This window comes from Struthio camelus, chromosome 6 (genome assembly GCF_040807025.1).
Source record: "Struthio camelus isolate bStrCam1 chromosome 6, bStrCam1.hap1, whole genome shotgun sequence".
Classification (NCBI taxonomy): domain Eukaryota; kingdom Metazoa; phylum Chordata; class Aves; order Struthioniformes; family Struthionidae; genus Struthio; species Struthio camelus.
The window spans coordinates 2,600,159-2,628,018 of NC_090947.1; the positions used below are offsets into that span (position 1 = coordinate 2,600,159).

At 42.3% G+C, this 27,860-nt stretch overlaps 1 protein-coding gene across 17 annotated transcripts in view; it reads right to left on the minus strand.

The window, feature by feature from the left end:
• Positions 1 to 27,860, minus strand: part of HDAC4 (histone deacetylase 4) — a 293,162-nt gene that overhangs the window by 100,846 nt on the left and 164,456 nt on the right. For 8 of the 17 annotated variants that reach the window (XM_068947754.1, XM_068947760.1, XM_068947759.1 and 5 more), the window contains 3 exons: positions 10,809 to 10,959; positions 6,445 to 6,565; positions 1,066 to 1,187 (listed from right to left, as the gene is read on the minus strand). In XM_068947754.1, coding sequence (XP_068803855.1) covers positions 1,066 to 1,187; positions 6,445 to 6,565; positions 10,809 to 10,959 — 394 coding nt within the window. The remainder of the gene's footprint in view (positions 1 to 1,065; positions 1,188 to 6,444; positions 6,566 to 10,808; positions 10,960 to 27,860) is intronic. The other 9 variants (XM_068947757.1, XM_068947756.1, XM_068947752.1 and 6 more) reach the window with 3 other exon arrangements.

The following is a 27,860-nucleotide window of genomic DNA, read 5'->3' on the forward strand; positions in this document are numbered from 1 at the left end:
AACGGAGTGGCTGTCAGCTGTTGGGAACTGGAGTAAGGCAGCCAGTTCGAGCAAAGACTTGTAATCTCATAGGGAGATCTGGTTAACACACCACTACCACTCATTCTCATAGTGATGACACCCTTTTTGATTACCAGCACTCCTCCCTCCACATCTGAAGACCCACAGAGCATATATGAGAAATAACTACGCAGCTGGTAGATGTCAAAACCTATCTGCAGAAGGTATGAAGCTCAGATTTTTTCTCCAGTCACACCTCTGCTTTTCCTCCTACCTCTATTCCATCCTTTCATTTTTTTTTTTCTGTTTTAAAGCTATTTACAACACACAGCTCTGTCAGCAACATGCACTCGAGCAGCACTGCTCCCCAAACTGGGGTGAGCATGTCAAAGCTTAGCTTTCCCCCAAAGGAAGCAGCAGTGGATCACAAGCTAGCAAGGCTAGAAGCTGAGGTTGTGTTGGCTGTAGGCTTGTGATAGAGAGCAGAGGACCACAGCCAACCAAAACAAACTGGTTTACATAATATATAGCTGAGAAATAACTGACCTGCTTAGCTACAGTGCAGGGAAAAACCTAACTGAGAAATAACTGTCTAGGTGTGAACCAAAACCCTTCCAGGAAGTCCCTACACTTTGACTGGCAGAAACATTATTATTTATTTTAAGTTTAAACTTGTATATAACATACAAATCTCAGAAGAAGTGAACTTTTCTTGGTACTTTTTTCACTCAGCAAAACACAGTGACTGCAGACACGCAAATCTATGTATTAGTTTTGACTTTGCAAAAACAACCAGCTCGCACAATTTGACACAACTACGCTGTCTTCTGCATTCAGCTCTGCAAGTCTGCATGCTCAAAGTAGTTCCAGTCTCACTCTAACACTGCTCATTCAGTGCTGGGATGAAGGGGCAGAGGGGGAGCAGGATGGAGTGAACGCTTGTTAAATAAATCACATGAAATACTGCTCTTTTTGGTAACATTCCCTCTCTCTTTTTTCTTAATAAAAGGACCAAGTGTCACAGCAAAGACAGTGGGGAATACAGAAGATCGATGTGAGCTTTACCCGTTTTTCTGAGCGGGAAGTCATCTTTGGAATCGTACATGCCCAGGACAGGGTGGTTGTAGGTGCCGGATACTCCGCTTTGGGGTGGGGAACTCTGGTCCAGAGAACTGTGTTGTGTCTTCCTGCACAGAAAGAAAGAAAAGAGAAGGAAGAAGCTTTACAGAAGTGAAACACAAAGGGAACAGTGTAGCTTCATCTTCTCTCCTATATTACTTATCAGTTAGCAATATCAAGGAAAATAACTTTGTACTAGTTTTCTCCTTCTAGGCACTCATGCAAAAAATAAACTAAAGGATCATTTAAAGTCTGGTATCCAGGGAGGCAGCTAAACATATGCTTAATTTTCAGTACAGGAATAACCCTGCTGAGCAAGGCTCAACTTATGAAGGTATTTAACCGTGAGCATAATTTTAACTTGGGTTAGGTTCTGATAAGATAAATCACGTCCTTGAAGCTAAGCAGGAGTGCCATTACTTTGCTCAATCATAGCACAGAAGAGTAATTTTCCTTCATTGAGTAAAACCCAGACATGGGAGACAGCAAGTCTACAGATGAAACAAAACTGAGGGATGATCACATTAGGTGCCACACGTTTAAATCTCCTAGCAGCAGCCATGCTGCCTAGGTGGTCTTCTGCCTTTTGCTTTGCTGTATCCTGACCCAAGTACTTAGCAGAGACAGGGCCAAAGTACTCAGCACCTTTCCAGATTCACTTCTTGAAGCTGATAATTTATAGCTTTGTTCAAGTAAGCTGCTGGGAGCAAATTACACTCCGTTTGCTGAGGATATTAAATAATGAATGAGTTTTCAAAGCCTCCTACCAGTTTGTTGGCCATATCTTTCCTACTTAATGACCCGAGCCCAGTTTTGCCATTTTGCTCTTGAAGATCTCCGTGAACCCCACTCAGTCTAGACCTGTGCAAGTCTCCAGATTTCTCATGGTAATAGTTACACCAACAAAATAAATAATCTATTTAGCAATACAGATGACAAGCATATAGCTATCAAACAATTTTATGTTTTAAGTTAAAATAAACAGAACTTACACCTTGTTTTGTTTTTTTTAATATTAAACCATTAATGACACCGTAAAACAAGCATTTTACCAAATAAAATGAGGATTTCAAATTTTACATGCTTTAATAATTGGACAGTCTTGGGAACTTTGATTGAAATATTCTGCCACAGAAGTTTTTAAGGAATCAAAGAGGCCTTCCAACTTCACAGTTACACTAATCTGTTCAATTCCTTGAGCATCACATTTTGAAGGCTCAAATCAGAATCAGGCTGTTTGATGAAATACCTAGTATCAATTCTACTACAAGTTACATGCTTCAAAAAATAAGAGACTAATGAAATCGTAGGAAAATGCATCAATTTTTCTATGTGATTTTCGTACAAAATTTCTGAAAAGTTTTTTTCCAAATATCTACATTAAAATTTTCTTACCAACAGTTACTCAACAGTTCTTACCAAACGATATGATTCACTGTTGGTTTCTAATCCTCTCTCCTTTCATATTCCAAAACTTCTCTGTACATACAGGCAAAATAATTATTCAGGCTCTTACACAGTGGTGCATTAGCATATGCACACATCATGTACTTTTTCATATTCACACCAATAAATACCCACATGCACGCATAGTTTAATCATCACCTGAAATCAAAACAGAACCAAACTGAAAAATATTTGAATCCTTCAAGAAAACAGAAGTGGCTTTCTCTACCCAGATCTGCTCATGCTTTAAGAAGGCTGCACAGAGAGATGTTTCAAAAACAGGAAGTCTAGATGCTGAAAGCCAAGAGCCCTCAAACCCACCATGTCGCACAATGACATTTTTTTGCTCTTGCCTATACAAGCAATAGTTTTGCCTTTTTTTTTTTTTTTTTAATCATGGCTTAAGCTACACGATCTGTACAGTGAAGTTATTTTCATCACTTTGTTGGGGAACGCACACAAACTCAAAGAGCCTGTTTAGATGTGCTTTCGATTTGCTGAATGACAGGTTTTCAACACCACAAACATGAATACATTGTATTGCTGAAGGACTGCCATCCAGCACCCTACGCTGCTTTAAGCAAAATGCATTGGTCTGCATGCCCTTTCAAGAATTTCAAAGGTCCTGAAACAGATAAAATTTGTTTGCAGGCGTTTTTGAAAGCACATTACCTTCACGTAACAGGTAGCCTGTTCTTTGAACTGAGAGGTCCTTCAAAACCCATGCACCCAATAAAGCACGCATGGTATTCCAAACCTATTCACTTAATGTAAATTGAATATATTTTCACACATATGTATCTCTGCTAGAATGCTTTGTGTACAGAGAATGCAGACACCTATGCTCACTGGAATAACCTAACATGTAATTATCTCTCTCTTGAGCTCTTAACACACAACTGCTAAAATCCATTTTATGACTGTTACTGCACCGAATGGCTACTTCCCAAACATACACATGAGAACTTCCTCGGGAAATAATAGCCCTGCTACTAAACCTGAGGTGCGCTAGGCTCCTGTTAAGCCACTCTTATTTATGTTAAGTATCTTCAAGAGTAATCCTACTGGGAGCAGGGCGTCCAAGAGGTACAGAATCCACAGGAGGGACAGTCTGACAATACAATTGAAAAGGACCTCTTGTATTGCTGCCTAGCACTAACATAATCTGAAAATTACAGTCCACAAAGCTCTTTTAAACAATTACATATAGACTAGAACAGTACATAATAAACAGAGTTTACAAAGCGGCTTGAATGCCACAGAGCTGAAGACTGAGCAAGACCTCCATAAAAGCCTCCAAGAAATATTAGTGAGCATCATACATAGGAACAAAAAGTTTCCTTCTGTCCTTCAGTGATCCTTTTGGCTATGACTACATCTGAAAACCCTCTGCAACTGGTCCCTTCTCAGTTTGAGGGCTGATCTGCACACGTGTGTGCAACCACAGCCTTTTACACTTGGCATCAGTTTAACACTCATCGCTTTTTACACTCAGTGGCCCTGCACTGCTGAGCAAAGTTAAAACATCTGCACATCTCACTGGACAACTGAAACTAGGCCCAAAAGGCAAGGGGAATGACAGCTATTTCACATGGGAATGGAAAAAAAAATGTTGATACAAAACTACTGTTGTGTTGTTCAATACCCTTAAGAGAGCTGGTTTTTCAAGGAGTGCTTTCAATATATTTTTTTAAGGAATTCATAAACCTTAATGAGACCAAAGGAAGTGCTTAAAAGCAGGTGTGTCATTTAGGAGACTATTTCAGCATCTGTTACTATTTAATTGGTTTGCCTGCTCACAGTAGGAGCATCAAGTCTATCTTTTGCAAGCGTGGCTTGTGTGTGTTAAATTCGAACACCACCCAATTAAATCATGTCAGAAGTATGTGCGTACTGAAATATCTCTGTCACTGAATTGGTAACCTATGAGATGCTATACAAATAAATACTAATACGCAATCAATTTAAAGGTCCTTTAAAATAACAGAATGGAAACTAAAAACCCTCAATCTGTGCCTTAACACGTAAGGGACTGCCTTTAAAAAGTCTCCACTGGGAGATGAGATACTACAACTACACAGCTTGACTTCCATCTGTCTTCCTTAAAGCCTGAGCAGAAAGAGCTCATGTCTGGCTGCAACTTATCACTTAAACATACTCTTACAAAGATTTGTGAGGCCTCCAAGGCTCTTTCAGTTCTGACCTTACAAATCAAAATGCTGATGCTCTCCCCACTGCAAAACAGATGCAGTGAAGAGCAGGAAAGGGCGAGCCTGTTAAACGCATGAGACACGTAATGGCCCCCCTTGTGCAACAGCTTGCATATTGGCCCTAGCTGCTGGCATCCCTGTATCAGCAGAGAGGAGGAAAGAGGTCTTCAGATTTATGAACATCACAAGAAATCTTAACAACATACCTGCATTCAGCATTAGCTAAAAACGAGGCAGGGAGCACACTGAAACCTTAAGCAGAACTAGGCTAAATAATTTCCTGTATCATATCTGGCCTTTAAACATATATGGTATTTAAGACCGCTGCTCTTCAGCTCGGCTCTGAATGCTGTAATCTATATGAAAAAGCAGCTAACTCAAAACTACAAAACATAAGGAATTCAAACCACTTTCAAATTTTCTTTTCTCTTTTCTAATAGATGAAATTCATATATAATCACAATTACATGTCAGGTTTCCCCAGGGTCAAAGGATCAAAGATTTTGGAAGAAAACTTTCCCTTATTCTTAATTCTATGTTTTTAATTTAATATGACTTTTTCCTTAAAAACTAGGCATTTAACTGACTGGTAAAAATGGAGAACATAGCAGCTCACAGAGTCTTTAGCTGCTTTTAATAAAATGCACACATTTCTTGGTGACTTTCAATTAAGAAGAATAGTAGAAAATCAGTCATCTAAAACAATAATTATTTCCTCTTGATTGAAATTCAGTTTCTCCTATTTCTTCTTCTACTGACCTAGTGGGTCTTAAATATTATCTTTGCCTAAGTTATCAACATTTCAGTACTTTAACCAGTGCCATAGCCATATAGTTTCCAAGTTTCAAATCAGATAAAGCTGTTTTCACAGGCATATTAAAATTGCACAATTTCACCCTTGTGAAATAACGCTAGAATTTTTCCGAAAATTCTTACAGATACACTTCAAATATAAATACACTTCAACACTTCTGGACTGCCTCATAGCTGGGATACATTTCAAGTATAATTTCAACTTATTTTCTTGAGTTTGGAAACATCTTCTGGCTATGACCCCATCACCCCTGAATACATATTTATTTTCAAAACACCTCAGGTTTTCTAATTTTACTTTACACTACAAAGAAGTCAACATCTGGAACTGAATTTGTGCCTCGTTTATAATGCCACTCACAGCATCACTTACATTGGCATGTCCCTTGTCACTATGACGTCAGCTTTTACTATCTCACTCCACATGACATTTGGGTTTTATAGGACACCCACAGTTGACAATTTTCAGTAGAAAATGTAGAGGCTGGGGCAATCGTGATTCGAACTACAGATAGGATGCACTTCATATTTTCCACAGTTTAAAGAGAGAAGCCAGGTTAAAACTTCTGGCCTTGAGCATGCTAATTGAACATGCTAATCTGAATAATCATGGACCAGAGAAGAGAACAAAGACCTCTGCTCACAGAAATAATGCTCACAGACGATATGATAAACACTCCCATGGAAGTCCATTAAAAAAAACATTTTGGTTATTTTGTAAAATTAAAGTCAAACCCTAACTCTATTATTATATTAGTTCATCAAGTAAACACATTAGCTCTATTCCCCACATCTCCAGCAATTGTGAAAAAGGTGGCACCGGCTGAATCATTAAGATAAGCCCAGTACCACTTACCCATACCAGAAGCGAGGATCACTGGATATACAATGGTTGAGATTTCGGTGTGCCAAAGCTTTCTTTTTATTTAAGACGAATTCTTGCAACTTCATCTTTACTTCTGTGCTTGCCACTGCACCTGAAATGTCAATAATAATAATAAAAAAGGTTATTTAACCAATGCCCTTTGCCTAAAAGCAGAAATGAATACAAACTCACATGCCTTCAAAATTAAAATTTCCAAAAAACTTTCAGAATTAAATCTTTGATTCTCAAACCAATAAAGAACTTTTCTTTCAAAAGGAGAAGAACAAAGTGCCTCCAGGAAGGAGCTCTCCTTTTCTTTTCCTTTAGCTTTCCATATAATCACAATCTATGTTTAAAAATGGAGATTTAATCAGAGATTTATCATTTAGCTATAAAAGATTGCTGAAGAGGATTTTTACACTTGCATAAAAGTACACTTAGAATAAAGCACTTGTATTAGGTATTCCAGCTTTCTTTTAATCAAAGGTATTTAAGAAAAAGGGTCTTGTGTACACTCAAGTTTTAAATGTCACATCTGCAAGCAGAAGGAGAATGAGACAAATGTCTCATATGTAGATTTTGTCTTGAAAAATCTTGTAAATAGGGACCTCTTTGTTCAAAAGTATCTGTGCACAATAAGACCAACATAATATTCCAATTCATTTACAAGTGTGCAATCTATTTCTTCAAATAGAAAATCTAACAGTAAAAAAAAAAGTCAGTAATTTGGAAGTGTAGAGTTAAAATGTCAACTGTGTAATTTCTAATCATTTTTTGTTCCACAATAGAGACCAGTCTGTTTTACTGTGATGATGGATTAAAATTATCATTCAGTTGACAGAATGGATTCACAGCAGAGCTTCTGATGGGGTAATGCATAGAAAGTTTGGCAAGCAGAACATGTGGAAAAGGACAGTTCATCTATACCACAGCGTGAACTAAAAATTCCCAAGGAAAAGATGTGGGCCACAAAAATATCAAAAGGCCAGGAAAATGGTCTGCTCTACTGGGAGTAAAAAATTCCAAATATGGCAGGGTGATCCTTTGTCTCCTGCACTCCGTTCTGCAACATGGTGCCATTTAATAGATCAGTGAAACAATTCTTTTTGCATCTCCACAAAAGAAGAAAACTGAAATATTTCTATAAAGCGCTGCCTCAAGTTTGCACAACTATTTAGACAGAGTTGAAAAGCTGAAAATTTGCTCCTTTGGAGAACCGTGTATCTTACTAGTTCTACAAAATGTGGGTTTGGAAAGTACTCCAGCAGGAACAACATAGGAGCTATACATGAAATCAAACAAGCATAGCAAAGCACATGACTAGACCAGAATGGGAGACAAGTGCAGCAATCCATGAATAAAGGCCTTATCTCTCCAGAAAGTCTCACCTTTAAATTATTCACAACTTTAAAATAACCAAATATGCCTGTGTTATATGGGGTTTGGATAAATCTGACATTCTTTAGGAGGCTTCAAGCCAAACGTTTTTAGATCCTGAGGTTAACAAAAGCTCCACTGGCACCTCTTCTGCTTTACGTAGAAGCTGAAACACCCTCACATATGCAGAACAAGATAAAAACTGAGCCATGCTGGAGCCATAGACAAAGCTGTCATGTGACATGTTCTGACCCTTACTTAGCCCTTGACTCTTCAGTTGAAAGATCAAAAAAAAAAAAAGTCTAATTCACTTTTTACATGTTATTTTACATAAATTTACATGAATTATTTTAGATTAAGTCCTACTGTTACATATAGGCAGAAGCACTGCATAGCTTCCAGCATGGATGTTAAGAAAGAAGCCAAAGGCAGAAAGGCACAACCTCAACCTTCTGTGCACCTGACAGCATATGTCATGAAGGTGTATAAGCAAAGAGTACAACCGCAGACGTCAGACCTCAAAAAGAGGTGCAAGTCCACTGGTGGGAAGCAAGACCTTCAACCCTAAGAGAAGTGAAAGACATGGCAGAGTAAAAGGAGAGACAAGAGCAAAGGAGCTGGAGAGCAAGAGCTCAATATAATAGCCCAGGCTGTTGGGGAGAAAATGTGCATGGAGGGGGAAAAAACAAGCTGCAGAGTATGAAAGATGGCACGTTCATTTCGGAGGGACTGCGTGTCTAAGAAGGGCAGGGAGCAAAAAGCATGTCAGCTGTGAAAGAGAGCTGCAGTGAGCAAAGTACTACAGAGAGAACAGGCTGAGCCAGATTACTACTGCAGAGAGAAAAATAAAACATATATTATCCCAAGATCATATTGCAACCGAATCTAGGATAAGGTAAGGGTAGGGGGAAGAGGACCAGAGTACAAGTGGTAAGAAGCAGGACCAAACTCCTGTGCAAAGAAGACGTTGCACAGTGCAAGTAGAGAGGAACAGAACAAATGGAAATTCATGGGAGGAAGCATTTAATGATAGTGTGGGCTAGTCATAACCAGTCAGCTTGTAGGAGAAAGTCCAAAGCGAGCCATAGTCAAAGGCTGCCTGAGCAAGCACAGATTTAACATCCAGAAGGACTGAGACAGAGACAGATGATGCATGTCTGGAAACCTATGCACAGATCTTGCTCTAGGTTCAGCGGTAACAGTGGAAAGACCAACTATTGCTTATTACTTCAGCTTGATATATATTTTTCTCCTTCTTTTGGAAGTCATGCTTTTGATGAAAAGCATTATGAGAGCAGATTTTGGTTCGCAAGGGACAGGTTAAGACTCCTGAGATGAGAAATCAAGGCACTGATATTATGTTAATGTACATCTATTTGTGATTTACCTTCTAAAAGGTACAAAACAATGCATTTTGGCTTACAGTGACAGTGGAAGGAAGGAGAACAAACTATATTCTCTATCTATTACATGCTCTTCACATTTCAGATTAGGACAATTTTAGCTGTGTTACGCTTAACAAAATTTTCTGATGTGAGAAAAATGACTTAAGTATTCTTGAGAGCTTAGCTGCTCTAGTGATTATACCCCATAGCATTTCTTAAATAAAAGTATTTTAAAAATAAAACTGTAGCCATGGGAACAGGATCTTCGACTTAACAACCCCAAGTTCTATTCTTTCCTTTACCCCCATATTTTTCTTCCAAAAGGTGCTTCATGCTTTTTTTATTTTACAGAGGTTTGGGCGTTTTTATAATTTTTAAATTATTTTAATGAAAAACAAGAGATAAATTTTGCAGAGATGACCAACAAAACATTGATACAATATCAGCAGTTGATGAGAACTTATAGTTTTCATCCAGTTCAAACTCACTGCCTTTACTTAGGAAAATAACAGAACGTAGCCAAAGGATAAAGGAAAGCATCTCACAAGGCAGCCAGCTGGACATCACAGTAGCCAACCTGCATTAGCATCACCTTTACTTAGAAAAAAAGGAGTTTAACATTCAGGAGTGAGTAAATTCTGATCCGTTGGCCTCTCTCCATTAGGAAAAAAAAAAAAAAGACTGAATTCCTACGAGCTGCTTTGCTAAGATTTTGCGGTCGACTCATACTTTCTTTTATTCTGAATGCAGCTTGAAGTCTATCCCTGCAAAATATATAAGCAGGGAGTGTAGAATTCAAACTTCAGTTCATTTTGCCCTGGTCCTTAGTACTCTTCTACCAGAAAAGTCCTTCTTGAAGCCTTGTCTCATTGCTGGTCCCCAGTCAGTGTCTTATCTCCTGTTGCCCTCTAGCCCTCTCAGCTTCTTCCACTGCATATTTCTTTATTTCATGTGAAATGAAAAACTAATGTGTTGGTTGTACAACTTCACAAAGTGTTTTTCCTCCAATTCTCTTCAGAAGAAAACAGAACAAGCAACCAAGTGTCTTCGATAAGGGATCTGTCAGGTCGTAATCATTTCACTGAATCTTGTGAAGTACTTAATAATCATGGAAAAGTATGCAAGAGCCAACCACAATCTGTACCTCATAAAAGAACTACTTTCTGAATGAAAAAACGTTAAAGCTAAAAATTGAGAACTTAGATACATCTTAAAAGAGTGAAATTAAAGGGGGGGGGGATGCAGTGTGCATCTAGCATATTTTATGGTTTTAATATTCTGTCTCCATTAGGAATGCTGCCAAAAACACTTTAAAAAATGTTAAATCAAATAAAGAGACAATATGCTTCCTTTCGAAATATGCTAAAATGGGATTTAGTAAGACAAAAATGAAGATAAACCATGGAACTACACTTTTCTTCTACCCTCAATACCTCCTCAGAGTTTATATAAGCTCCCTGTGCAGTCAAGCTCTGTAGAGAGGCAACATGAAGGTTTCACTAGCTTTATAAAGCTCTCAGAGTGGAAGTTTTATGGTTTCCACTCATCTACTCTGCCTGTCATCACTGAAACAAGTTAGCTTTTGCTACTTACTCTCTTTTCCTTTCTCTTTGTTTTTTAGCTGCTGAAGTTTCTGCTCTCGATGCTGTTTCTCCAGCTCTTGCTCCTGCCGGTGTTGCTCTAACTTCCTCTGGTGCTCCAAGAGTTCCTGCTGATGCTTCATTGCTAGCATCTCCTGCTGCTGCTGTGGAGAAGGGAAGAGAAAAAAGAGCAAATTAACACAGTCAGATTTCCCAGTGCTAAAATAGAAGTTACTATCAACTGATAATAATGCTGTTTTAATTCAGAGAAACAGAAAAAGAGCATTTCCTTTGTCAAGGGGTTCCCTCACTATGACTCGCAGGCACTTCATGTAACCCCATTCGTAATCCAGGACAGCCCCTACGCTAAACAGCTCTGGTACTTGCTGGATCCTGCAGAGAGACATTTCACCTCACCAACCCGGCAGAAACCTTTTCACAAGCTTACTGGGTGTGTTTTCTGCCAGGCTGGTCAGCTGAATGGTTCGACGGCACCGGATTGCTTTCAGGCGTGTGGTGCAAACACACAACCTGGAAAGGCAATGGGGAAAGAAGGGTAAGAAGACAGTAGAGGAATTAAACTGGTGTCATTTTTCCTGTTATTTCAGCTGGTCTTCTCTTTTCTCTCCAATATGAATTTTAACTAAAATTCCACAGAGACTTATGACATACTAATTATGAATACTCATATGCTCATCACATGAAAATCCTACACTGAAGAAATACTATTGAGCTTACCAGGTCAGATACGTGCACCAAAATATGCCATAATCAATGCCGGTCTTTGCAAGACCAGTTCAGCTCCCTTGTACATACGCTTTTTTGAATAAGCCTTTAATTATATGACTGCACATTGGTTTCTCCAGAAGTCCTTGGTCTCTCTCTGTGTGTACAGAAGAGTAGCCAGAGGGTATCTTCCTATCTTCATCCAAGCTGGTCAATTTCCTTGTCCACTGCACAGCCCTCAAACCTGAAGCTAACTGCAACAGGACTACAGCTTTCTGTGGGCTCGTTAGCACGATCATCTCCAGATCCCGAGCTTAATTAATAAAAGTATCTTTCAATAATCACTCAAGGAAGGATTCACTCCACCACCACATACATCCATAGAAAGAACCAAGAGACAGGCTACCCGATTAAGGTCAAGATTTGACAAGCTTTCATAAAATGGGATGTTCAAGATTTAAAGCATCAAAGGCTCCTTCAACACAGCGTTTCATGTGTAATGGTACTTTACAAAGCCCTGCGCAGAGACTACCTAATTTTTACAAGGCCTCATGCAGCAAGCAGACAACAAAATGGCTAAGTGGTACTTGGCACTTGCTGGATCGCTTTCTTTCACTAAGTTGGAAATTCATTTTAAAAAGTCAGGTTCTGGCATCCACCTTTTCATAAAAATAGTGAAGGATACAGCACTTGGTGGGTTGGGAACGCCAACAAGAGAAAATTACAAGCACAGTTTTGGGAAGAGGTACTGGTTTCCTTCCCCGAATTTGCCAGTCGACCCTCCAATCCAATGATGGGCTTCAGCCTGCCACTGAGACAGATGGTCACAACTTCCGTCCACCTTGGGTCTCCCCCGATTTTTGTGGGGCTGAACAGTAACGTCATTTTTTTTTTCTTTCCCCCCCTTCTTTTTCATTGCTTGGTTGCCTTGGCCTAGCAAGCAGCCCAAACTCACAGCACAGCCACACATGAGTGATGACGAGGGAAAAGACCCTTTCAACAGATCGTGAAACCACATGTGGAGTTTCCAGGCCTGGGTTTTCTAGGATAACTTTGTTAGGAGTTTTGTGAGGTGACCTAGGGCTTTCCCACCGATTCCAGTTCCTGCCCAATGGTGGGTTTTGGATTTAGGCTAAAAGAGTAGTGCTAGACATTGAAATCAGCCAAGGCTGCAGCTGTCTTCAGATAAAACACTGGTAATTGTACAGTCTAGCGCTACAGTACCATTACCATTGTCTTTTACAGATGGGGAAGCAGAAGCAAGCCTAAGTCACTCCCACATAACCACACAGTGGGGCACTAGCAAAACCAGAATTAGCATAGCATCTTCCAAGTTTTAGCCCTTCAGGCTTCATCGCCAAAGGAGCTGAGCCCTGACAGCTCATCGTGGTAGTGCTCATCACTTCCCCAAGTCCCAGGTGTCAAATTCGGGCACTGAGAAGCTACGTGTGCGCACCAACCTCCCATGAAATTCGGGGCGGACCACCTCCCAGGAAGTCCCAGACCAGCATATCCTTTGTGGGCCCAGGAGTGCTTTCCTCGCAGGAGCAGTTGGGATCCTCCAGGCCATGGAGAGGTACCTGTCAGTGTTTAGAGAGCGCCTTGCGTTTTGACAACAGGCCAGGAGGGAGACGTGCTGAGTAGAAACAGATGACAAATGACAAGTTGCAACAGCTTGTAGCTTCTCTAGGTGCGAATGGATTTCCATGGGGCTTGCACGAGGCACGTCCCCAGCACTGGGCTTCTCCCTTGAAAAATGTCAAATGTCATCGAAAAAAAAGACATGCTGCTGTTTTCTTAAGAAAAAGCTCAAACTAAGACTTAAGATGCCACCACCTTATCCTAAGACAAGCCGCAGGTACTCCTCTGCTGCTTCCCAGTTTCGTCTGCCCCCTGTCTGGCAAGGTACATTTTTAATCAAACTACTCAGGCTGCTCTCATTACCCTTGCAAATCACTCAAAATGCTGGAGCACTTTTGCTCTCCGGAGCGGGTGCCCATGATCATATTACACCCGCCCTGCAATCTTTACATTGGCAGCTTATAAACTGGCAGATTGATTTTAAGCTGGCAATGTTACCTTTCAAAACCCTTAATGCTATGTAGGCTCTGGAGATAGATGAGACTTCTCCGAGCCTTGACTTAATGGGTATCTGTGCTCAGATACCACCCACTGCTTGAGGTTCACAAAATCCTGGAAAGAGCCTGGGCCAGCTCTGGCATGGTTAGTAAGATGGGGAACGTGTCTCACTCCACTCTTCTCCAAAACTTAACACCATATATGCACGGGCATGCAAGACTTCCACCTTATGTATACTGATTTTCTTCTTCCTTTTCCATGTTTTTTTTATTTATGCTTTCGATAGGAATTTCTTTGTTTAATTTCTGGTATTCTACATTCGTACCATGAAGTGTTTTAGCTGAGGGCAAATTAAAATTGCGATTCTATAAAAACGTGTGAAAAATAGTTTAACTGGCATTCTGCAATCTGCCCGCTTGTCTGCTGGAAAACACGTGGTTGAGTAGTCCCTGCTACTGTTGACTCAAAGTCTGCAGATTGCTGTAAAATACCAAACACTAGTTACCAGTGATTCTACCTGTGTCTCCTCTTAATTCTATTAAATTTTACGTAAACAATAAAAAGTAATTCAGATTCTAACCACCTACAAAAGTAAAAACAGAAAGCCCACAGAGGAAACCAGAGTTTTTTGTTGTATAATGAAGCAGCAGCTTCCACTAACACATCTCCATTTGGGGATAGAGCATCATTTCAGACTTCCAACAAGTCCACCACATGGTGGGCTTTTATAACGTACCCATAGAAAGTATGCAAATGAACAATATTTAATGTACAATATGTTAAAACAGGTTTTGTTATTTTTTATGAAATAAGGAGCCTTTTCTTTCCATCTGCAGTCTCTTAAGCTTGCTTCCTGTAATGTTTTACATACATTAAGACGCTTTAGAAGGAATTGTGCTTTCATTGACATCTGTAGTGAAATGTAAATGAAAAGATAGCTTGTGTCTGGATGGCTTACAGAAGTTGCATTAAAGATGCTTTGTTTCTGCTGAATTTTGACCCTGGTTTCCATAAAGAGCATTCTTAATATAGCTACAAACCTTTTCAAGTTTAAGAAGTGAAGCAACCTCTCTAATCTTATCTCTGAATTCACTTTTTTGTTGTCTGCTGTAGCCTCAGAAAGCGACTAAACAACTCATTTTAGTACTCTGCCTGAACTCTGACGTCTTCTTAGCGCATAAATATTTTTCTGCACTTAGTCATGAGAACAAACGACATAGACACTATTGACAGGAAATATATGGCGTGCACACTCAGCAAACTGAAGGCATGATAGCAACGCAGCTAGACGCCTGCTAGCTTCAACCTAGTCAGCTCAGGAGACTGCAGTGAGGATCCTGCGGCACAGATTGCATGCAGATTTCCCCATCGCTCTGATGAGCTTGGGCAAGGATTTGGGCTGCTAACCCGAGCTGAGGCTTGCATTGCTCATCCTTGCTGCTATCACTATCTGTGTCAGTTAGTTATACTACAGTCAGAGGGAACAGATCTATCTATCTATCATCTGCATTAAAGTTACACAATTTCTCTGTGCAGAAAGCCCTGTCCTACCTTTAAAAACACAAGCTTTAAGAACTCTCTTCACACTAGATTGTGCCCCAATTTCTCTTTCAAAATTTTAGAGGGGCAAGGGGGATTACAATTTAATTTTCTCATTTTCAAATGTGCCTTTCGGCTGACGTTCTGTAAAAAAAGACTCATAAAAAGCAAGAGAACCCACTAAAGACTGACTAAACAAGAGAAACAGGAAATCTGATAACATATAAAAAGCTTTCCTATGTACAAAATAAACTGAAACTCCAGAAAAATGTTAGTTTTTCTGTTTCAGTTAAAGTAATCTATGCAAATTTTAAGAGGCAGCAAACATACAAAAAAGTGTGTGGTTAACTGCCGCACAGTTGTATTCCCTCTCCCGCTTCACACGCTGAACTTCTTCTGACAAGATAATACCCACATACTTTAGCTTTGTTCTGACATTAAACCTTCACTTGACTGCCTCAGTGGAAAAAAAAGGCTACTGATATCTAAAAGCAAAGTATTTCAGAAGCACATTTCAATGGGACACAAACCTCCATCACATGGGTCTTTTAGAAAAATTGCTGGAGTTAGGAATTTAGAAGTATCTCTTGAACTTCACTTCAAGGCATACCAAGAGAGGCTTAGGTGGCTCTGATAAGGATTATTAATTACTGAGCTAAGATCTTGTTCACATGCCACATAACACATTAGAAGATGCTGCTACCAGTCCCTCTTGCTGGCAAATGTATCAGTGCCAATTCTGCAATGCCTGCATGTTAATTGCCCAGAGCTGAAGTGGTATGTTTTTCTTAACCGTAATGAAATTTAAACGTTTGTGAAATACGAAGCGATACGCCAAGGGAAATCCCTTGCATTCAGACTAATTCCAATATCAATTTGAGGAGTATGCTGTGTCACAAATACGCACTCTGTATTAGTGAATGTAGCAAGGAACATCTGAGCAAGGTGCTCCTGCCAAAATAAATATTTGTAAATATTTGTAACTATAGGGATTCCTGCATATGTTGAATGTCACTACTTCCACTATTTATGAAAACTGCACAAATGTTCAACTGTACCTGTAGTTCAAGCTTCTGGGGCTCCTTTAGCATATATTAATAGTAATAAATGCAAGAAGGAGAATGTACTAAATGCTAAGGTATTTATCAATTTTCAGCTATAAGGACTCAACAGCACAGTGAACAGAGGTAGAAAACAGACGCAGCAGTTGGCGCAGCAGTTTGTGCAGAAGGACGTGCAGGCAAAGAGGGCACCTTCATTTCTTGTAGTAGTGCATGCTTCCCCAGGTATGGTCATGACACACCGCAGAGCACATTCCCCAGGGGCTGTTGCAGTTGCTGCATCACCTGTGTCTGAAGCTTCAACTCACACAGACCCTCTGACAGCAGATGCAGCTCTACAGGTGTCAGGCTGCAGGGAGTGCCTGGGGCCTCTCTCTGAGGCCTGGGCTGACAGTCAGCTCTCCTGCAGAAGGTGTGCTGGCGTTGATCAGCTGTATCGCCAGGTAAAGGAGTTACAGGAGGAAGTCAGTAGGCTGTGTAGCGTCTGAGAAGATGAGCAGGAGATTGACAGGATATTCTCAGAGACCGTGCAGCTCCAGGAGTCCCCCACCCCACCACTGCAGTGGAGTTGCCGGAGGGCTCTGTGCCCTGTGAAATGGTACACTGTAACACTGTGGGAAAAGGCTGGAAATTGGTCCTTCTCATAGAAGAAGAAAGGCTCTTGCTCCTCCTCAAAATTGGCCTTGGAGGAACAAGATTAGGGTCCTCCAAGCTGAGGAGGAGCTGGGCATAGCTTCAAGGGAAGCAACTGGCCTGACAGACACCGTGGCATGCGGGAACATCCAGAAGAAGCGGTGAGTGATTGTTGTGGGTGACTCCCTGCTGCAGGGCACAGAGGCGCCTCTCTGCCGACCTGACCTCTTGTCCGGAGAGGTTTGTTGCCTGCCAGGGGCTCGAATAAGACATGTCATGGAAAGGCTGCCAAGACTTGTCCATGCATCAGACTACTACCCTCTGCTGCTCTTCCATGTGGGCGCTAACGACACAAAAGGCAAATTGGAAACCATCAAGTGGGACTTCAGAGCTCTGGGGATGGTGGTTAAGGGTCTGGGAGCCCAGGTCGTTTTCTCCTCGATCCTGCCTGTGAAGGGGAAGGACCGGAGGAGGAGTAGACGAGTTTTCCAAGTTAACAACTGGCTGCGCCGCTGGTGTTGGCAGCAGGGCTTTGGTTTCTGTGACCATGGGACCCTGTTTGAAGATCGACAGCTGATGGAGAGAGATGGGATCCACCTCACCAAGCAGGGCACGCCTGTCTTTGCCAACAGGTTGGCCAGCCTGGTAGGGAGGGCTTTAAACTAGGCAAGATGGGGGAAGGGGAGTGGTACAGTGACACGGTAGTCAGTAAAACACTGCTCAAGTCAGGATGCCTCCAGCATCCTGGAGCATGCAGCCAGGGGAGACAGCATGGGACATGGCGAGGGAGGGTCCTCTTGCACCTCTCCTGAGAAGCCTGCATGCTCCATTGGCTCTCGGAAATGCCTGTACACCAATGCACGCAGCATGGGGAATAAGCAGGAAGAGTTAGAGATCTGGGTGCGGCTGCAGGGCCATGATCTCATTGCAGTTACAGAGACATGGTGGGATAGCTCACATGGCTGGAGTGCTGTCATGGATGGCTACGTGCTTTTTAGGAAAGACAGGCCAGGAAGGCGAGGTGGTGGAGTTGCCCTTTATGTGAGGGAGCAACTAGAATGTGTGGAGCTCTGCCTCGGGGTGGATGAAGAGCAAGCGGAGAGCCTATGGGTAAGGATTAAAGGGCAGGCTAGCATGGGTGACACGGTTGTGGGGGTTTACTACAGGCCACCTGACCAGGAAGAAGTCGTCGATGAGGCCTTCTACAGACAGCTGGAAGTAGCCTCACGATCACAGGCCCTGGTTCTCATGGGAGACTTCAACCACCCTGACATCTGCTGGGAAGAGAGCACAGCTAGGCACAAACAGTCGAGGAGGTTCCTGCAGAGCACTGAGGATAATTTTTTGTCCCAGGTGGTGGAGACGCCAACGAGGAGAGGTGCGCTGCTGGACCTTGCACTAACACGCAAAGAAGGTCTAGTTGGGGATGTGAAGGTTGGGGGTAGCCTTGGCTGCAGTGACCATGAGACGACAGAGTTCAGGATCCTGAGAGAAGGAAGCAGGGCAATAAGTGGGATCACAGCCCTGGACTACAGGAGAGCTAACTCTGGCCTCCTCAGGGCCCTACTTGGAGGAATCTCATGGGGTAGGGCCCTAGAAGGAAGGGTTGGTACAGGAGAGCTGGTTAATATTCAAGCATCACCTCCTCTAGGCTCAGGAGCAGTGCATTCCGCTGAGTGAGAAGTCTGGCAAAGCAGGCAGGAGACCTGCAAGGATGAGCAGGGAACTCCTGGCCAAACTCCGACAGAAGAAGGAAGTCTACAGAATGGGGAAAAGGGGACAGGCCACTTGGGAGGAATACAGGGACATTGTCAGAGTGTGCAGGGATGCGACAAGGAAGGCTAAGGCCCAGTTGGAATTAAATCTGGCAAGGGATCTCAAGGACAACAAGAAGGGCTTCTTCAAATGCATCAATAGCAAAAGGAAGACTAGGGAAAGTGTGGGCCCGCTGCTGAATGGGGCGGGTGCCCTGGTAACAAAGGATACAGAGAAGGCAGAGTTATTGAATGCCTTCTTTGCTTCAGTCTTTACTGTTAAGGCCAGCCCTCAGGAATTCCAGACCCTGGGGACAAGACAGAAAGTCTGGAGAAAGGAAGACTCTCCCTTGGTCGAGGAGGATCGGGTTAGAGATCATTTGTCCAAACTGGACATCCACAAATCCATGGGCCCTGACAGGATGCATCTGCGAGTGCTGAGAGAGCTGGCGGATGTTATTGCTAGGCCACTCTCCATCATCTTGGAAAGGTCCTGGAGATCAGGAGAGGTGCCTGAGGACTGGAAGAAAGCCAACGTCACTCCAGTCTTCCAAAAGGGCAAGAAGGAGGAGCCAGGAAACTACAGGCCTGTCAGCCTCACCTCCATCCCTGGACAGGTGATGCAACAGCTCATCCTGGACGTCATCACTAAGCATGTGGAGGACAAGAAGGTCATCAGGAGTAGTCAGCACGGATTTCCCCAAAGGGAAATCATGCTTGACCAATCTGATTAATGATTCCTTCTCTGATGGGATGACTGGCTGGGTGGAGGAGGGCAGAGAGCAGTGGATGTTGTCTCCCTGGACTTCTCTGCCTGGCTTTTGACACTGTCTCCCAACATATTCTCCTAGTTAAACTCAGGAAGTGTTGCCTGGATGAGTGGAGAGTGAGGTGGATGGAGAACTGGCTGGATGGCCGAGCTCAGAGGGTTGTGGTCAGTGGCACAAAGTCTAGTTGGAGGCCTGTAGCTAGCGGTGCCCCCCAGGGGTCAGTCCTGGGTCCAGTCTTGTTCAACTTATTCATCAAGGACCTGGAGGAAGGCACAGAGTGCACCCTCAGCAAGCATGCTGATGATACTAAACTGGGAGGAGTGGCTGACACACCAGCGGACTGTGCTGCCATTCAGAGGGATCTCTATAGGCTGGAGAGATGGTCAGAGAGGAACCTCCTGAAGTTCAACAAAGGCAAGTGCAGGCTCCTGCACCTAGGCAGGAAGAACCCCATGCAGCAGTACAGGCTGGGGGTTGACCTGCTGGAAAGCAGCTCTGCAGAGAAGGGCCTGGGAGTCCTGGTGGACAACCAGTTAAGCATGAGTCAGCAATGTGCCCTTGTGGCCAAGAAGGCCCATGGGAGCCTGGGGTGCATTTGGAAGAGTTTTAGCAGCAGGTGGAGGGAGGTGATCCTGCCCCTCTCCTCAGCCCTGGGGAGGCCTCACCTCGAGTACTGTGTCCACTTCTGGGCTCCCCAGTCCAAGAGAGACATGGCACTCCTGGGGAGAGTCCAGCAGAGGGCTACAAAGATGATGAGGGGACTGGAGCATCTCTCCTGTGAGGAAAGGCTGCGAGAGCTGGGCCTGTTCAGCCTGGAGAAGAGAAAGCTGAGAGGGGATCTTATCAGGGTGTTTAAATATCTGAAGGGAGGGTGTCGAGAGGATGGGGCCAGACTCTTCTCCGTGGTGCCCAGCGACAGGACAAGAGGCAACGGGCACAAACTGAACCACAGGAAGTTCCATCTGAACAGGAGGAAAAGCTTCTTGACTGAGAGGGTGACAGAGCACTGGAAGAGGTTGCCCAGAGAGGTTGTGAAATCCCCTTCTCTGGAGATATTCAAAAGCCGTCTGGACACGATCCTGGGCAATATGCTGTAGAGGGCCCTGCTGGAGCAGGGGGGTTGGACGAGATGATCTCCAGAGGTCCCTTCCAACCTCAACCATTCTGTGATTCTGTGACAGTGCAGTGGATTTTGCCTATCGCATTCCTTAATTCTCTTCAGTTAAGTTCTCAAGCGTATCTGTCTACAACATGAAGGGAACCAACCAGCACCTTTTCAGTAAGCACACTCGAAACTTCCACTGCACAAATAAACTTTTTTTTTAAGTGGAAGTAAAACAGTTCCCTTTAGCCATTGCATCAAAAATGGAAAAGTAGCGCTCTGAAATATTCCAAATGTATCCATCCAAAAGAAACCCAGTGCCCTCCTGGAAAGTGAGTGTTAAGGACAGCAAAGATTCCATTTACTAAAAAGAAGGAGGATGTATTTCATTAAGATATGTTATTAAGACTTGCATAACCAACCCTGAGATTTGCTAGATGAATTCCAAAGATGTGGAACCTTCCTGCACCCCAGTATCTTGCAAATACTACCTTAATCTTTCCCCAAAGCTAGACACAGTTCCCTCTACCCACATTCCTCAGGCTTTTCCTTCCCCTAAAACAGCCATTTTAAAGATGCTTCAGTCATTTAGTGCACACAACGTGGTAAACTGATTAAAATCTGCAAAGCATGAAAAGTTTTAAAGGCTAATAGACCACAACTCCTAGGTCTTTAAAATACATATTTTAAATACTTTACTTAGTGGAGGGCAGTGGAAAACTATCTGTATCCAAACAGCTCCTCCTTATTCATGCAGCTGAAGCTGATCACACATGCAAATATTTTAGTCCAACGCTTGGTAAACAACAGCACCCCCAAACTTATAATCTTAAAGGTTGAATTAAGGCATGTCCTAATAAATGCTTATGAAAGTTTGACATAATTGTCCTCTCATCTAGAAGGCAGTAAAGCTGGGGTTTTGGTGCAAAGAGTGGTTTTTTTGTTTGTTTGTTTTTTTATGCAAACTGTCTGCAACCTGTTTTGGCAAAATTCTACAGTTGTGAAGGGTTAATTCAGATATTCAAAAGCATCTGGAGCTCAGAATCTGCAAAAATAAAGAAAAGATGCAGATGATAGTCAGGAAAGAACTAACCCAAACATATACACATCAAATCACCTCCACAAAAATCTTAGCATAGGGGTGGGCAGAAAGGCATAGTTTTTCACTGAAATCTTGGACAATCTCTATTTTATTTGGTTATTTTAGAGCAACTTCAATGCTGCTTTTTCTTTTGGCTGGATCCTCTACTTCATGTTCTTCCCATCCTGTTTACTGGATTTTCAGGCTATTTGTCCAGTTTCAGGATTTTCTCTCTCTTGGCTGTGTCACTGGGTGTTTTAATTCCAAGGGTAAAGCTATAAGGGTTATACAGAAGATAGATGCTGGAACACCGGAGGCTAGTTAGAAGTAATTGGTTGTAAAGGGAGGGGGGAAAAAAGCAGTTGTGGTTTTCAGCAGGAGCCAAGCAGTAAACGTTCCTAGACACAAAAATCTGAAAATACTGCACAGGAGAACAAATGTCTATCATCTCTTTTCTTGGACGTATCACCAACTGAACATATATTCAGCATACCCCTTTCCAGCTACTGGAGAGACAGACAGCAAGTAGTCTCGTGCCAGAATTCCCTGCAGCCAGCCTTCCTTCACTGCAGCAGGAAAACAATCTTTCTCAGCTGACAGCTACCCGGGCAGGAGACTAATCTCGGTTAGACATATCCTACTGAGAATGTCTGGTGCTTAGGTTTACGAGGCTCAAATATCTTTGGAAAAGGGAATGATGGTTAACTTTCCTGATCACCAACTACAGGCTAAAAGAGTCCACATTAACAGTTTGGTAGTTTCTATACAGATATATAATTCTGTATCCTCATCTTCTCCCCATCCCATTACCACTCACCTCTCCTAAAAGCATGAAGGTTTGTGTTTCATTAACGAAGTAGCAGCTTCATCCTCTAACCCTTGCATGGTTGTGAAGCTATACTATTGAGAATGTATTTGCACGTGCCTTCTACTCCCTGATTGCAACTCCAGTCTAGTTTTTGCACTTCCTTCAGAATCATATTCTTTGCAAACCCTGCTAGAAAGCCATGAGCTACATTTGCAGCCTCTGATATGCAATTCTTTCTCCCATTATCCTCCTCTAAATGTGCACATGTGGCTCAGGAAATAACTCTTTTACCTCCAATTCTGCTGTACTTCATATGATCCTAAATTGAAGATGAGGACAAATCTGTATACCTTGCAGCCAGAGTAGGAAATGCAGAAGTCTGACCATGCTCCTGCAGCTATTGAGAGGAGTTTATTTCACAGCCTGTGAGCAATCCCAAGACAGCTCTTCTTTAGGGAAACAAATGTTCACCCTCCCAAAGATATCCCTATTGCCTCGAGAAGTAAGCCACCTCCACCAGATAATCCCCCACTCCCAACACTGATGCGTCTGTGGTAGATCACAGCGACACACAAAGTCTGACTGAACGAAGGAGATATTTAAGTAAGAATTCGGTAAAAAAGTACATTGCCTTTTTCTTTGGGCTATACTGTGACATTGTTTTTTGTCTAGTTCTCTGGAAGGTAGTTCTTCCAATCTCATTCGTTGCAAAGGTGCATTTAACAAGCATGGGAATATTGAAGGATGGAGCAAAGGGAGAGTCCAGAGAGGCTATCCTCTGTTCAGAAGCAGATTACTGTGTCACAGGACTGAAAGTTGTATGTGCCTGCCTTGGTTGCACTAAACCCATTGGTTATGATGATGATGCTCACTGCAAGAAGATATCTACAGAAAAAGTTAGGACTGCAAGAGGGAATCCTTCTAAGTTAAAGAACCATACAATTATCCAGAAAAGGGAGAAGAGGCAGAGAGGATCAAGACCTGACTGTGATATGTTCGAGTAACATATCCTCCAAAGAAGGGGGGGTGGAAAAGCTAACCCATAAGTTCCATGACATGCTGCTTCACTCCTCTAGTCCCCACGTTGGGCAACATAACTGCTGACATGTGGCTTTAGCAACCATTTCAGTGCACAATTTCTGGTTCAGCTCCGTCTGACGCAGTTTATGCACCAGTGGACAAGGTGGTGAAGCAGACTATGAAGTACTGTTCTTTGCTGCCCTCTGAAATGAGGCAGAGTGATAGGCCAAGCATCCACCATGTCTGAAGGAATGCAACAGGCTAAAAAATGATGTTCAACGTCACTTGATGTTCATGCAAGCACAGCAGAGGTACCACGTTTAGAGGTAACCTGCCACCAAACTACATACCAACCGTCTGTTCATTTTTACAAACCACCACCAGTCAAACACGAAACTAAAATAGGAAGATTAATCCAACAATATTTATATTGTGTGTAAACAACTGAGGTTATTCCCAATATGTCTTACACTTAAATGCAGCTTCATTCTCTCATAAACCTTGTTATGTTAAGAGACCATATACAGCAACAGGAATCACAGCGCTATGAACGCTAATTTCTCAGTGATACTGCCTATATTTACTTGTCAGGCAGTGAATGGTACCATTTCTGCCACTTACCTCAAACGGTCAGCCTTCAGAACATCTAAAATGAAAAGCCTGCCCAATTTAAGTCCAACGTTAGGACAGCAAATCGAAAAGAAAATGCGCTGGGTAAAAGTCTGTTCTGGGCAAGAGGGCTTCACCTAAGTAACTCAATGCAGCCAAGTTTGGGTGGCAACAGACTTTTCATCTCCCCTGTCTGACGAGTCTGAAAGATTCTACATTCAGTTGGAAAGCTGTGAACCCCCCAAATCAAGGATAGCAAGTAAAGGTGCAGGGAGGCCAAGGCTAGCTGAAGCAGCCTATTCCAAGGACTCTGTTACAAGGTTTCACAACATGAAAGCCACTAAGTCCACTGACTGTAGCAAGATCTGCGATTTAACTTTGGATCAAAACGTTTGCCTGCATAACAAAGCTGGAAAAGTTTGAGTTCTCTCTTTCTGCTCCTTCCACCCAGCAAGCAGTAGCCCATCTCAGAAGAAGCCAAAAAGGAAGTATGTTCCTTTTACCAATTTTAATGTACGTCTATAAGGACCAGTGTGGACAATCTTCCCGGCTGAGCAACGCAGAACAAGTCAGCTTCAGTCTAGAAACCACCAACACTAGTTAGCAAGAAGCTCAAATTAAGGTACCCTGCTGAAAGGCTCTGCGTTTAATTAAGAGATGGGGCTTACTAATGCGAATGTTGCTATATAATTTGGTGACATTATCCACACTTATGTGTGTAGGTATGCCCTTGGTGTTTTGGAAAAGATCTTGACTTTGAGCATGAGGAAAGTCACCCCCCCCCTTCAAAGACAGCAAGCACTCTGATCTTGCAAAAGCTTTTCCTGGGGCTTGCTTCTGTCAGAAGTTAAATTCTGCAGGATCTATAGCTAAGTCTTTTAGGCCATGGAGTCAGCTACCTGTACCAGAAAAACGAGGAGAGGTCACTGAAAAAAGAACAGGAAGCCATGTAGAAATAACAAAAGAGCATTTTACAATGAAACCAAGTGTTCACAGGGCACAAAGTGTTCAATCTGTTTTTGCAATTGTCTGTACCTCAAACGCAGTTCTCCAAGATTAATAATCCTATTGTGTCAGAAAGGCAGACACCTGGTATCACCTGGATTTTTAAACTTCTCTTGAAAATGATGGAAACTGTAAGGAAAAGGGTGCTGTCTCCAGGAGGAAGGGAAGCCTTCTGCATTAGTTGCAAAGAAATAACATTTACAGCATACCCAAATCTGTCCAGAGGACTCCCTGAAAGGCTTTTTACCTTCAGAAACAAGAATAAGGGGGGTTGGGGGGGGGGGTTGAGATGGTCAGAGAGCTTCATCAAATGTTTCAAAACAACTGGCATTGGAACTAATACCCTGGAAACACTGCCACATAGGGCTCAGAAGCTACATTAATGAAAAACATGTCATCTGAAAACTGCGGAAACTATACAAACCATCTTCTCATTCTGAATGTTGCTATACAAAAAGTCAATGTCTGAAAACATTCCACTTATTTTTTTATTTATTGGCATAAAGCCATCAGGCAGCATAGTATGCTGTTAAATGTAGGAAATTTCTATGTTAATAAAGCAAAAACCGTTTCCGAATCACTACTCAGGTAAACACCGCTGCAGATCAGAGCTGCCTCCTATGCACAAAAGTCCACGTTGTTTATATGCAAACCCCTGACTTCTCTGATCATCCTGCATACGTTGCACATACAGTATAAGATTCCTTGTGATACTGGTGCATACAAATACGCATTTCTCGGATGACAGAAATAGCATCGGATGATAGAATTAACATCTTTACATGCACCCCGGAGTAAGTTTTCACTTCCATGAGGAACTGTGGGATGTTTAGCTTCTTGTCGGTGATGGGGAATATCACTAACAAGACAATACTTTTTTGGTATCTGCTGTTCATGTGCTAATGCTCATATGCGTCAGCTTCCTAAAGCAAGTTTCTGGCTTTAGCTAGAGGACGGTCAGAGCTCCTAAGAGCCCTGCTCTGAATTTGGGAAATGCAGAGAAAGAAGAGATGAACTGCATTACCCCCCAAGTCATTTGCTTCTCTGCTGAGCTCACACTGCCTGAGGTAGCTTTAACACCATCAAAGTGCATATCCTACCCCTCTTCAATCATTTCATTCAGGCCCTTGACCAGCAGGCAAATGGAAAAGCTTTTGGTAACTTCCAGATGATCTTGGGCGGGAAACCATGACTTGCAAGGAAAAAATTCGATACCGATTCCTTCACAATGAAACGTCGAGCAAAGCTCAGCCTGGGACCTGCAGAGAAGCTTTCCACAATCTCACAGGCAACCCGCCTGGGCGCCAGGCTCCCTATTCCATCCTTGGTTGCATTGAGGGAGGCAGATTCGAAGGCTATAAATACTGTCACACATCTGGCAAAGCACGCCTCAGTGGAAAATCCATTTCCCTGAAGGTAAGCATCTCCGTTAAAGACAAGCTTTTGTGTCTCTCTCCAGCTAGTCCGCAGCAGCCTCTGGAGCCCTCCATTTACAACAGCATTGACTTCCTTTCTTGAACTGCTTTCAGATGTCAAGTCTCAGCAATTTGCAAAGCTTCGCTGTAGTTGCGAAAGACAGTTTTCGGTATTTCCATATGGCGCGAAGTCTTCCTAAGGCTTAGCTTATTTTCCCTAAATATGTCAAAGTTTTCTCATTACTCTCTGCATGCAATGATCTTACTCCCCCAGTGAGCAGAGCTCTAACTACATCCATTATATTTTCCCTCCATAAATATTATTTCACTCTTAGCTTGGTTCCCTATGATCTTCAGGAATTTGCTGCCTTTACATGCAGACCATTTCTTCCAAAAGAGAGACGCAACAAGATTCAACAAATAGAGGCAGCTGTTGATTTTCTATTAAAGCAAGGACTAACTGGAGGGAGGGACAAGAAAAGGGAACATATATGCAGCCAGGAGGACTGGGCCAACCCTCTCTTCTCCTCCTTCACTAGATCAGCTGATTAAAATTCTGCTGCTGAGATAAAACCAAGTTCTGGAAAATACAAAAACTTCAGATTTCAATAGAAGAAAAAAATCTACTTGAAAAGAAAAACAGAAAGACATGCCCAGCACTTTTAAAGTCAAATTTCATTTACTCAAAAAGAATTTAGGATGCTCCCTATAATACTGTCTTGTTCAGGGGGGAAGACATTTCCCTCATCTGTGTTCATCCTTTATATTCCTTATATTTTGTATTCAGACTATTCACCGCTTTCCCACTTGAGAAAGAACAGTTTCTGTGTTCAAGTAAACAACGTAGTAATAAAGGAAAAAAAACGACAAAACACAATTACTGTTGTATGAGCATTAACTTCTTCAAAACGAGTTAACCTCTTTAAAATCTTCATAGCACTGGCTGCTGTAATTTAGTTATGGCTGAATGTATTTCTGCATAAAATACAGATTTTTTCCCTCCTTTGGATGCACGAGTTGCCTAAGAAATGCATCAAAATCTATTTTTATCATCAGCTATACCTGTATACTCTTGCACGATTCTTTTAGCGGCAGATGCCTAGCCACTGAATTCGTTCTGACAAAACTCTTCACCATCTCTAAGCAGAAGAGTGCAAAGCTCTTTAAATCTCATGTCTTGTCAAAACCAGGATCCAATGCAGTATTTGCTCTGTACATGTAACTGTAGCCAGACCCTCTTCTGCTATATCCAAAATATACTTACAATCTAGGAATTGTAATCTTCAGGGCAAAAAAATTTTAGAAACAGGCTAAAGAAAGGGTAAAGCAGGGAAATTACTGCTCAAGTACATAAAGAGATGAACACATAAATGTTTTGTAACTGTTGTTTAAAAAGCTGGATACTAGACTGTAATGAAAAAGAGCCAAATTAATTGACTCCAGATAGTTACACCCAAATATGT